Source organism: Apodemus sylvaticus, chromosome 20, assembly GCF_947179515.1.
Source record: "Apodemus sylvaticus chromosome 20, mApoSyl1.1, whole genome shotgun sequence".
Lineage (NCBI taxonomy): Eukaryota > Metazoa > Chordata > Mammalia > Rodentia > Muridae > Apodemus > Apodemus sylvaticus.
Genome location: NC_067491.1, coordinates 50,526,980 through 50,539,066, shown reverse-complemented (window position 1 = coordinate 50,539,066; position 12,087 = coordinate 50,526,980). Strand labels below are relative to the sequence as shown.

Genomic DNA, 12,087 nt, shown 5'->3' with positions numbered 1-12,087 from the left:
AAGAAAATGCAGACAGCAAAAGGGCTAACCTCAGCATCTCCACGATGTTGGTAGTAGCCTTCAGCTCTCTGATGTCTTCATCTCTCACAGGAGCACAGATCTTCCCCATCGTGTTGATGACGTAGTTGGCCAGACCTTGGATATCAACAGCATTGTGCTCGGCCTGCTGTCTAATGAGGTCAATGTCCAAAACTTCACAGATCTGGCTGTGAAGCCTGTTCCCACCAGGAGTGAGAAAAGAGAGAAGAATCTGCATAGGGAAAGAAGAGTCAGCATCCCTGTCACAGAGGAAGATGCTCCCCGCCCACACTGCACCATCCCCAATGCCACAAGCTGTGCCTCTGCCTGGAAGAACATCGGAGAGGTGCAGTGTCTTGACCTTGAGAAGAAAGTTCAATTGGCTGAAACAAAAGCCACTGCTGAGTGGAATGACATTTCAGGAAGAAAACTGGCAAGGAAGCAGAATCAGACACTTCCAAAAGCCGTCAGCGAGGCTGCACATCCTGGCTCCAAAAACACTCAAGAGCAGATGACCCTCCCAACCCCCCACGTGAAGTCCATGAAGAATACTTTGTGCATAAATACTACACAAGCCAGTAATTAGCTGAGTACTCTTAATATGGTGGGCTCCAAGTTCACATAACAGTAATGGCTAAAGGACACAAAAAGCTCTGAGCCTGACCTGACAGTTTCAACTCAAATCCTGACCTGGGTAACAGAGCACTATGTACATAATAATAATAATCCTGCAATGCCCGGGAAAGAGCAAGCATCTTGTAATGCCACTGAAAAGAACCACCGTCATCTCATTTAGTTCTTATAACTATCCTGTCAACATTCAAGACACTGACACTTTCAGAGGGTGAACCCATTACTAACCCAGGTCTAACTCTAAGGTCTCATTTTGTACTCAAAGCACTGCCTTGAGCTCTGTCTGATGCTTTGTTTTTCTAGATTCTACCTAACTAGAGAAAGTGCACAAAGCAATCTACTGGGAACTGACTATTCAGTCTTTTAAAAAAAGTGATGATAAAAGATATCAAAGTCTTTGGGAGGGGAAACACAACTGCTACAGTGTACTTGTGGGCACACACAGACATACACACACACACACACACACACACACTCTCACACACTCACATGCTGTAACCCAATTCTGAGAGGTAATTCTGTCATGAGAGTAGAGTCATCGTGAATGGGATTATGCCTTTCTGGAAGAGACTGCAAACGGCTCCTTTGCCTGCTTCTGCCATGTAGGGATTCTCCTGTGAAACAGGTCTTCACAAGACGCAAATCTGCTGATGCCTTGATCTTAGACATCTCGGTCTCTAAGATTGTGAGGAACTTGTGCTGTTCATAAGCTATCCATTTCTGGTACCCATTACACGGACCCCAGTGAGCTAAGGCATGAGTGGTATAAGCATTGACTTGCCTCTCTGATTTCTTCAAACAGTTTGATGGCGTATTCATACTGGGGAGGCTCGGCACTGAGATCTGCTTCCAAGACATCCCAGAAGGCCTGGTGAACCACACGCTTCACTTGACCAGCAAGGCTGCAGCAAGGAAATACACTATTTTAAAATGAGCATTACAAGATGCATGTTCACAATATACTTCTTAGAAAATGCATTTTTTAAAAAAAACCCAGAACATATCTTACCCTTAGGCCCATGATTAATCTTTTAGCATATTTTCCTTGTTCAAAGCATGGGCATTGGTTTCACACAGTAAAGATCACTGGGTTGAAGACCTTACTTAGTGCTTTCCAGCACTTGTGCAATCATGAGGAACGGAAGCTAGATACTAGAACCTTCTTAATAAGACAGGTGTTCCACGATGCCTGTAATCAGCTCCAAGGAATCAGAGGCCCTCTGGTGGCCTCCATACATACAAACACTCAACATATACCTACACACACACACACACACACACACACACACTATATATATATATTTTTTTTTTTTAAATACACAATCTGTACCATATAAAAATACATTTTTTTCTTCGAGACAGGGTTTCTCTGTGTAGCCCTGGATGTCCTGGAACTCACTCTGTAGACCAGCTGGAACTCACTCTGTAGACCAGGCTGGCCTCGAACTCAGAAATCCGCCTGCCTTTGCCTCCCAAGTGCTGGGATTAAAGGTGTGTGCCACCACTGCCCAGCTAAAAATACATTCTTTAATTTACAGATTTATGTTGTTTTCCCATTAACTCTAAAATGTTTCTTTAGCATATTTTTCAAAAACTTGTGTCCTAAGAAGATCTGTCATTTAGTAGACGGCCTTTAATACAGCTCTCTAGTTTCAGGATCAGGTAATGACAGCCTTGCTCTTTCTTCAGCAGCTGAAGTTTCATGGCAGGGGACAGGACAGGGTGGTCCAAGTGCCTTTGAATGGCTGCTATCTTCTACTAGGAGTCCCATTAAAGTCAGCCAGGACTAAATGCTGAGACATGAGACTTCCCTGAAGAGCTCACAAGAAAGTACTGCCTTGCTCAATGTTTTAAGTCAATGCATTCCCGTAGAGCTGTTTAATCACACACTCACACACACACACACACACACACACACACACAGAAAGAGAGAGAGACAGAGACAGAGACAGAGAGAGAGAACACATGCACTGGGTAGCGGGGGACCATAGCATTGTGTGAAGTCAGAGAACATTTCCCAGGAGTTGATTCTCTCCTTCCTTCCTTCCTTCCTTCCTTCCTTCCTTCCTTCCTTCCTTCCTTCCTTCCTTCCTTCCTTCCTTCCTTCCAGCATTTAGGGACTGAGGCCCAAACTCATGCTAACTCAGGCTGTCTGGCATGGCAGCAAGAACATGAGACACCTCCCTGGCCCCAACAGAACTTACTGAGATGACAACAAACTTAAAAACCATGTATTTTCCTGCACTCTAACTACCGAGGAGCCCCTTTTGCTCACAAGCAACACTTTTCTCAGGCATCCTCATAACCAGTTCATGCCTGCTGTTTAGTAAGGAATCAATGGATGCCTACAGAGTGAGTGAACAGTTAGCAGCTAGCATATCTCCTAATACAGCAGCACCAGGAGAGATGAAAATCAGCTTCCTGCGGAGTCTGAGTGAAATGAGTCCCTGTAACCACCCGCCATACTCAACTTAGCCACCTTAAACATTCAAACTTATACTAGTGGCTGGGGAGATTTCCATGAGGGAAAGGCCCTTTTCAAACCCTACCATTCTCCCAGACAACTTTAGGACAATGACAAACACCTCTGGGCTCCTGACCTCACAGGCCACACTTACCTGACTGGAATGGGCCAAGAAGAAACAAGGCAAGCAATCTCATAGCTCCCTTAAGAATACCAGTGCATGCGTTTATGTTTGCGTAGCCGCTGAAGTCTATGTGTTACTTTCTTGATTTTCTGGAGAAGCATATGAGGAGAGTGGCAAGGCAGGGCAATCGATCAGACCATCTATAAGTGCTCCTGCTTTACGCCAGAAACCTAATTTCATGAGGTTTTCCCTAAAGACAATTCTAATAAAAATGTGTCCACTATACTTTCCAAAAGCATACGTTTCCATGTTGGCGAGATGGCTCTGTGGCTAAGAACACTGGATGCACTTAACAGATCTGATTCCCAGCTCCCACAGGGAAGCTTTCAACTGTCTAAAACTCCAGTTTGGAGAGCCTACATACATTTCCTCTTTGAGCAACAGGCACACATGCAGGACATAGACACACACACACACCCATACACACACACACACACACACACACACACACACACACACACGCAAAAATACCCACATATATAAAACTAAAAAAAAAGTATTATTATTCTTAACAATAAGGGGTTGGTAAGACCACAGTGAGGAGGTAATTGCAGTCTAGTCTAGAAAGTTCAGCAGTGACATACAAACTGAGTTCTAAAGACTCTAAATAAATGTTTCTAGAGAAATTTTTAATCAACAAGTAGAAGACCTTGTAAGAGAGTTAAATAACATGTATGCCCTATGGGTATTGTACAAGAATTTCCAGGAAACATGGTATACAGATACACACACACACATACACACACACACCCCGAGACAGAGAATCTACAGCCTCATTTATCCACACCACAGGCGTCTAGGTTACCTATTCTCTGGGAGGGCATTTTGCTTCAGCTGGAAGTTGTCATTTACAGCTATTTCATGGGCGAGAGTCATGTCTGACAAGCTCTTTGCTGCAGCCATCACGTCATCAAACATTAAGGCCTGGGGAGGGCTTGTTGCTGGAAAAAAAATGACATCAGCTAAAGCAGTCGTCCAAAGCCTCCCAGTGTCAAGTCAGGTTCACACTCAGGTAAATCTCAGGGCTGTATAAGTCAGAGGAAGTACACTAAAGAAGACTGGGCTTGGTGATGATTTCAAATACGTCAGCACTCCTTCGCATTTCCTACTCAGTCATCACATCTGATAATGAATTTTCAAATGGTCCTAAGACAAACTCTTAATATAGGCTGTTGTAACTTCTCAGTGTGTATTGATATGTGTTTATCTACATTAAACAGTTCTAAACAGTAGATTGGTACATAAGGCTGGAGTCTTTCTAACTCCACAGGTAGTTCAGTATAAAGCTGAGAATTCCATTCCAATTTCTGCCATCTGTTACTTTACTCGATTTCACGGACACATATACTAGCCCCTTATAGGCTCGCCCTGAGGTCGTTAACACTATTTTATTTTTATTTTTATTTCCAAGAAAGCATGTTTCTGATCATCCCCGGGTGTCCTGGTACTCATTGGCCTTGAGCTCAGAGATCCACCTGTTTCTGCCACCCAAGTGCAGACAGTAAAATTTGTGCCACCACCACTGGGTAATTTACGTAAAGAATATTCAAGGACCTCAGAACATAATCAAAGCATAACAAAATATATTTGAGAGGCTGGATTATCTACTCAGTAGGAAAACAGTAAAGAATTTGAGTTCTTTCTAGATATCATTCTAGGAGATTGTTTTGATCAAGTTTAAAAAACCACTGTTAGAAAAATCTCAGCTTCAGTTAACTAAACATCACAACCTCAGATAAAGGCACAGCCACACAATGCTTTGCTTGTCTTAGAGGAAGTGCCAAGGGGGAGGAAGACAAGAAAGGAAGGTGACGCTGGGGATGGCAGATCCTTCTTCAAATGCCTTGGCACCAAGAAGGACCCCATCTATACACGAGCAAAACAAGACGGAGACTGACTGTCCACTGACAAATCAGTATTTACTTCACAGCGTAGTAGGTGGTCACACAAACAGCGCTCAGGAGATAGTCTAGTGTGAGTGTTTACACATGCTAAGGACAAGTGTCCAATGTGGAGGATGCAGGTTTGGCAAAGCAATACCGCAGGCTATCCCTTCTTTTCTCTACACTATAGGTTTTCCAAATTTTAAAGATGGAAACGTAACCATCTAAACAAACAAAACTGTTGACATGGGCATCTGCTCTGACTGAATCTCAGTTGGCTGACATGGGCATCCTCCCTGACTAAACATCAGGTGCTTCTTCTACTTGTCTTTGCTGGTTGAAGACGTTATGTACATTTAAGACAAAATGCTTATTCAAAACTTGAAAAACAAACAAACAGAAGGCACAGCCAGGTACGGTGGTTCATACCTACAACTGCAGCCCTCAGTGGGCTGAGGAGGAAACCTGCCACAGGTTTGAAGCCAGTCTGGGCTACAGAGTGAAATCTTGTGGAGAGAAACAAAACAACAAAACAATACAAAACACAACCAAACAAAAACCACCTGCTTGATACACCTCCCGTGTCCAGACAATAAATAAATAGGGAAAGAAAGAAAAGAAAAGGCCGCCTCTCCTCATGCTGGCCACTCTGCTAGCTCTCTTACAACCCACAGTGGAGAAATTCGCCCAGTGGGCTCATCTGGGGGGATTTGCACAACACTGAAATCAGCAGACAAGCCCTCTTTAAATTATTACACTTCCTGCCCACCCTTCCGGCAAGGCAAATTTCCTTCCATGTGAAACAGGAAAGACCAATTTGACTTCATCCTAACTTGCACAAAGTAATCTCAAGAAGTGTTTCCACCAGTTAGGAAACACGACAGACAGGGTTAGGGGAGGAGGTTTTAGATGCATGCTCAAACCAAACGTGTTAGAGACAAGGCTCAAATGAAAATGAGCAGGTTCCACATGTATTCCGAAGAACACACCCTGACCACCACAGCACCTCTGACAAGCTACTATGGTGCATCTAGAAGGAACAGGGAAGTGTGTGGTTTGCTCAGTTTTCAAAGCAATTGCACAGAGTGCCAGCACCCGGCCAATCCCACCTTGCCCCGTTGCTTACAGGCAGGAGAGCTGGATTTGCTGGAGGAATCGCTGGTGAAGCTCTGCCTGGAACACTCGTAGTCACTGAGTGAAGCCGTGCTTTCGGAGAACCGAGAAGACTCGGAGTCACTCTGCTGGTCCTCGCTCACACACTGCTTCTCACCGTTGAAAGGCATCCTTTATTACCTTGGTGGTGGTGGGGGGGAGAGAGAGAGAGAGAGAGAGAGAGAGAGAGAGAGAGAGAAGAAGAAGAAGAAGAAGAAGAAGAAGAAGGAGGAGGAGGAGGAGAGGAGACAGGAAGAGAGGAGAGAGAGGAGAGAGAGAGAGGAGAGAAGAGAGGAGAGAGAGAGAGAGAGAGAGAGAGAGAGAGAGAGAGAGAGAGAGAGAGAGAGAGAGAACCTGTACGGACAGAGAGACCCTGAATCAACATTCTGGGGTACTTCCACCGGCTTCCAACATGCTTTTTCCAGCATGAGTAATAATACCCACAGTTGTGACAATCTAGGGGGAAAATGTCCCGAACAGATTACCTCACCTTTCCTCTAGGACCCTGGGTAAGACTGTTGCAAAATCACCCAGACTGCCTTACCCAGAAGGGGTGTTGAGGCCATACCCAGATGAAATGTAGGTGATGGAAGACCCTTCTGAAATGCACAGGGTCCAGATGGGCTCTCCTGGGTTGCTATGACAAGGCTCTCCTGGGTTGCTATGACAAGGCTCTAGTGGGCTCCTTAATGAGACCCTATTCTGTTCTGGAGAAGTCACGTAACCGCCTGACTCCATGGGGGAAACTGGGCTCAAAGACTGAACTTCCACAGCTTTGTAAAGACTGAAGAGGATTGACCTTCCCACAGCATCAAATGTAGTTACTGTTCGTACTGCTTTGTTTGAAATAAAATAAGTTCAGCTGGAGAGACGGCTCAGTGGGTAAGGGCACGTGCTGCCAAGCCAATGACCTGATGCCATCCTGCTGCCCCCATGATAAAAGGAGTTAACCAATTTCCACAACTGCCCTCTGACCTCCTCCAAGTGCTGCTGGCATGCCCAGATCTGTACACAGGACACATCTAAAGAATGAAACTTTTAAAAAAAAATTAAGGATGTTCAAACTAAAAAACTCTTGGTGCATCTGTGAGCCTGTCAGGGGAAGCAAAGACTGGTGAGACTTTGTGGGCTACCAAGTTCCGCCTCCCATTTTCATATGAACTGTGGAAGCCTGAAGACTAAGACTTGTTTGGTTTGAACTTATGAAGCACCTAGCATAGCTTGGGGAGTACCTAGGACCAAAGGGTTCTGACACACACTCCGAAGGACAACGAGACTCACTTCACCATGGCACTGGTCCCCGGACCCTTAAAGCCAAGTGCTTTTTCTGGGACATTACATAGCACCCCAGGGAAGAAATCATGCTTGGTTCATTCTAAAAAGATCATGGCACATGAATGCCAGTCCTGAGCCCAAGAGTGCCAGCCAGCCAGGGCTGTGAGGAAATTGGCCTTGCTATGAACATAGCTATCAGCTGATGACAAAAGGCAAATTTGCCCAAAGGAGAAGACACCTCCCACACCCTGGATGGAGATTGAGGAATGAGACAGTTCCCTGCACTGAGGGATGAGGAACTTTCACAAATGCCAGAAGAGATACCTTTAGCAATGCAGAGTATGACTGAGAAGGCCTCTACAATTCCTTGAATGAATCTGTTAATATTTACATAGTACACTGTGCACCAGGCACTGGGAGAAGTAGGTGCACAAAAGAGACATGACACTACTCTCAAATCTGGTTACTTAAAACTGTGTGCACCAGATGCTAGACGATGTAAGAAGCAGAAACAAGGTATTGCTGACAAGCACAAGAAAAAAAAGGGGGATCAGAGCTAAAGGGTACCTATGGGGAGATCCAGGCAGGGTAGTAAGATATAGGGCAAGTGCATCTTTTGGGTACTAATAGGAAGAAGAGTAAATCTGGGGAGGGGGTGGGAGGGTGGCAGTCCAGGGACATTTCCACATGGTCTCAACCAAAACTTTCTTCAGTCCTGACACTCACAGAGATGCACCTTTGCCCAGGCCAACGCCTGAATAAGCAGAGAATTGTTACCTGCTTCTGCAGACGGAAGGGCAAGGAGTAGGAGGGACCTGTCCCTTGGAAGCGCTCACCCTATCGTACAATCCCAAAGCCAAGCCAACTACCATGGACACGGGCTACAAAACGGTCCTGAGCTCTTGACTCTTCAGTAGCAAGACAGCTTCCTCTTATCACATGAAAGCTAGTTTTGACCTGAGTGTTTACCACAGTGTTCTGGGAGAAGGCAGGACGGACAGGAGAAAATGAGCCACAGCAATGCCACTTCCCACTGCTGGCATTGCCTGAAAATGCTTCATCCCCAGGAAGCCTACCTCCATCCTCCTCCCTCCCTCCTCCTCCCTCCTCCCCATCCTCCTCCCTTCTCCCCCCATCCTCCTCCCTCCATCCTCTCTCCTCCCCCATCCTTCTCCCTCCTCCCCATCCTCCTCCCCCATCCTCCTCCCTCCATCTTCCTCCCTCGTCCCTCCTCCCCCTCCTCCCTCCATCTGCCTTCCTCCTCCTTTATCCCCCATCCTCCTCCCTCCTCCTCCCTCCTCCCCATCCTCCTCCCTGCATCCTCTATCCTCCTCCCTGCATCTTCCTCCCTGCATCTTCTATCCTCCTTCCTCCATCCTCCTCCCTCCATCCTCCTCCCTCCATCCTCCATCCTCAGCTCATTCCTCTAGTAGGCCTGAAGCACATCTTTCCCATCTCCACAAAAGACTTGCACCAGACTAAGGAGATGGTTCAGCAAGGACAAATATTTGCTGTGCCCAGCACAAGGACCTGAATTCAAGTCCCCAGAGTCAACATTAAAAACCTGGGCACAGTTACATGTACCTGCAATCCCACAACTGTGGGCAGGGATAGAAAGATTTCTGGGGCTTGCTGGCTTCTAATCTAGCTCCTGGTATAGTGGGAGACCCTGTCTCAAGGAACTCGGGCCTGCTAAAGCTGGCCTCCAATGTGGACATAGATGCTCCCACCCAGGAGAAGGCGTTTGCGGCTGTCTTCTTCCAGCGACTATTTCTGAATCTCCTGAATAAGGCAGACAGTGCCTTGTCTAGCATCAGCACCAAGTCCGCAACAAGTACTCGGTGTCAGCTGAATCACAGTCATTGAATCGCATTTGGTACAGCTTCAGTGAGCACATCTGTAAACTGACAGCCCTACATATTTACATCCCGCTGCGCCAAGTGCAAGCCCTAGAGAGGAAACTACCATCTATGCCCAGCTTATCTGATTTAAATTCCAAATCCCCAGGCCTTGTCACTCCTGAGCCGGTTCCTGCTCCTTCTCTACTGCAGTGGGCCTCACACCACAGGCACTTTCCATGTAAACATGAGCAAAAGCGTTCATCTATGGGGATTTATGAAGCAGGCTAATAGCTGTATTCTTTTTATATTCCATCTGGATAGTACATTGGGTAGGTTTTTTAATTACTTAGAAAGGAAACCAAGTGCAAAAGACTTAAAAAATAAATACTAGGTCAAGAGCTCAAGCCAGGGTCTGAGGCCCCGTATGTCACCAGCTAACTGTGTGACTTCATCCACAGCTGCTTTCTGTAGAGCGTGGGTGGCAGGGAAGTGAATTAATTACCCATTCTTTCTGTCAGAAATTGCTAAGATACTCTTCCAAGGCAGACAAGGCTTCCAGGAGACATCACAAAGTGCTCTGAGAAAGCACGGACATAGAGTACACACGCTTAACTGTGCAGAATTAACTTTGTGTCAATGTCACTGGAGGTGGGATCTGAGGCATGAGGCTGTAACAGCCGACTGAAAAGTGCCACACGGCTTAGGTGCTCTTCAGCTGGTAAAGACATCCACATCACACCCGAGACTCCCTGCAGCCAAGCAGAGGCTTGCCTCTGAAGCAAGGCACTCATTACTTCGTTAAGCAATTGTCTGTTTCTTCTACAGGTATAACAAGAATGCCTGCCAGTGGGGCTGGAGTGAGATTTCACTCACTGAAGGCTTTTAAAGGGCTGCGTGGGACAGTGTGTGACACAGAGACCCAGGACATGGGTGATTTTGTGCTTTCCTTTGTCAAATCACCTTGGACCAGGAAAACAAATGTTATCTCAAGATAACAAAATCATGTTTCCCTACAGAAAAACAAGGAAGGCTGGCAGTGACCCTAGGACAGAACTCATACACTCGTCTGACATAAGAAACCCCAAAGCCAGCGGCCTGTCCCAGTGTAAATGGTCTTCTGCAGGAGTGTTCACCAGCCTTCCTTAAGTCTTGAATTTCCAGATGAGTCATCTGGGGACAAATCAACTTGACTCAAAAGGCACTGAGGACTGCTTCAACTATTAGATTAGGACTGCTGATAACACAGTCATTTTAAAGAAGCACAATGCATTTCATACTGACAAACACAGATCTGCTTAACTGGTCACCAAAGCAACATAGGTAAATCAAGCAATTCTGCAGGAACACCACATTTCATCCAACCTGAGGACTCACTGGTCAAAGGTAACAATAGACGATACCTCCTAGCAGAGCTTCCGAAATCATTACAGTGGGTCATCATTTAAAGAGATGGAATTACGTTTATGCATCGTTCCATTCTTTTGCAACATATGACATTATGCCATTCCTTCTCAGGGTAGTAACTGGAGTTCAGCAGGTAAAGATGTATTGTTGAATAAATACTGATGAATAATGGAAGTTTACTGCTAACATTTCAGAGACAAGGAAGATACAGGAATCTAAAAGAGTCAGCCAACTGACCCACCACAGAGAACGTGGAGATCAGCTTTTAATTTGCTATTGACTCTTTATATTTGACTTTACAGCCTTATTTCCTTTCTACATAAAACTCCTTCTATAAATAACCCTGTACTGGCTGAGGATTAGAAAGATTCACCAGCTTTTGACTATAGCTGATAAGGTCCCTGTCTTCACCTGTTATTGCGAACATAAGATAGATGTGCATCCTATAGGTAGCTTCCTGTCCATACAATGTTTAAAAAAAAAAAAAACAACAGAACTTGAGCCAAATGCATCTCTAGATTGTCTGCTTGTCTGGAATGGGACAGTCTGGGCACAAAGCTGCCTACAGGTTGTGCAGCACACTCCAACTTTGTGAGCTGTCACCCGTGCTGCGGTGAGTTCTGGTGATCCAGCTGCCGTTGAGTCATCTCTGTTCCTGTAAGTAACCCCTCACCTGAGGCCGGAGAGATGGCTCAGTGGTTAAGAGCAGTAACTGCTCTTCTGAAGGTCTTGAATTCAAATCCTCGCAACCACATGGTGGCTCACAACCATCTGTAATGAGATCCGACACCCTCTTCTGGTGTGTCTGAAAATAGCTACAGTGTACTTACATATAACAATAAATAAATAATTTTTTTTTTAAAAAAAGTAACCCCTCACCCATATGCTTTTAATTACCATCAAAAACACTCAAGGTTTACGAAGCTGGAGTTTGATGGTGTCCACATTTTGGTCTGTTATGGGCTTCCTATTCTGGGGTGTTAGATCTTCCTAGGAAAAGTCTTGTCAAACAACAGATATAAACTATAAGTGTTCGCCATGACCAGATGATGTTAATTCTGCAGAATCTCACAGAATGCAAGATCTGTGAGACCATGGTGATCTTTGATGTCTTGCACTGGATGGCCTGGGAATCCAGACAGAAAGGTGTAGAAGGTATACAGCCACTAGAAGAGCCAATACCCAGTGCCAACTATGGAGCCAGTCATATGGAGTCAGCTCACTGCATAAAAA

General features: G+C 45.5%; 1 protein-coding gene across 2 annotated transcripts in view; it reads right to left on the bottom strand.

Annotated features, from left to right (window-relative positions):
* The window catches only part of Tcp11l2 (t-complex 11 like 2), a 36,814-nt gene that overhangs the window by 21,636 nt on the left and 3,091 nt on the right, over nucleotides 1-12,087 (bottom strand). The window contains exons 1-4 of one of the 2 annotated variants that reach the window (XM_052166035.1): nucleotides 6,309-6,688; nucleotides 4,105-4,240; nucleotides 1,433-1,553; nucleotides 30-250 (exon numbers count right to left, since the gene is read on the bottom strand). In XM_052166035.1, coding sequence (XP_052021995.1) covers nucleotides 30-250; nucleotides 1,433-1,553; nucleotides 4,105-4,240; nucleotides 6,309-6,465 — 635 coding nt within the window. In that variant the 5' untranslated portion in view covers nucleotides 6,466-6,688. Of the gene's footprint in view, nucleotides 1-29; nucleotides 251-1,432; nucleotides 1,554-4,104; nucleotides 4,241-6,308; nucleotides 6,689-12,087 lie in introns of those variants that run through there. The other variant, XM_052166036.1, reaches the window with a different exon arrangement.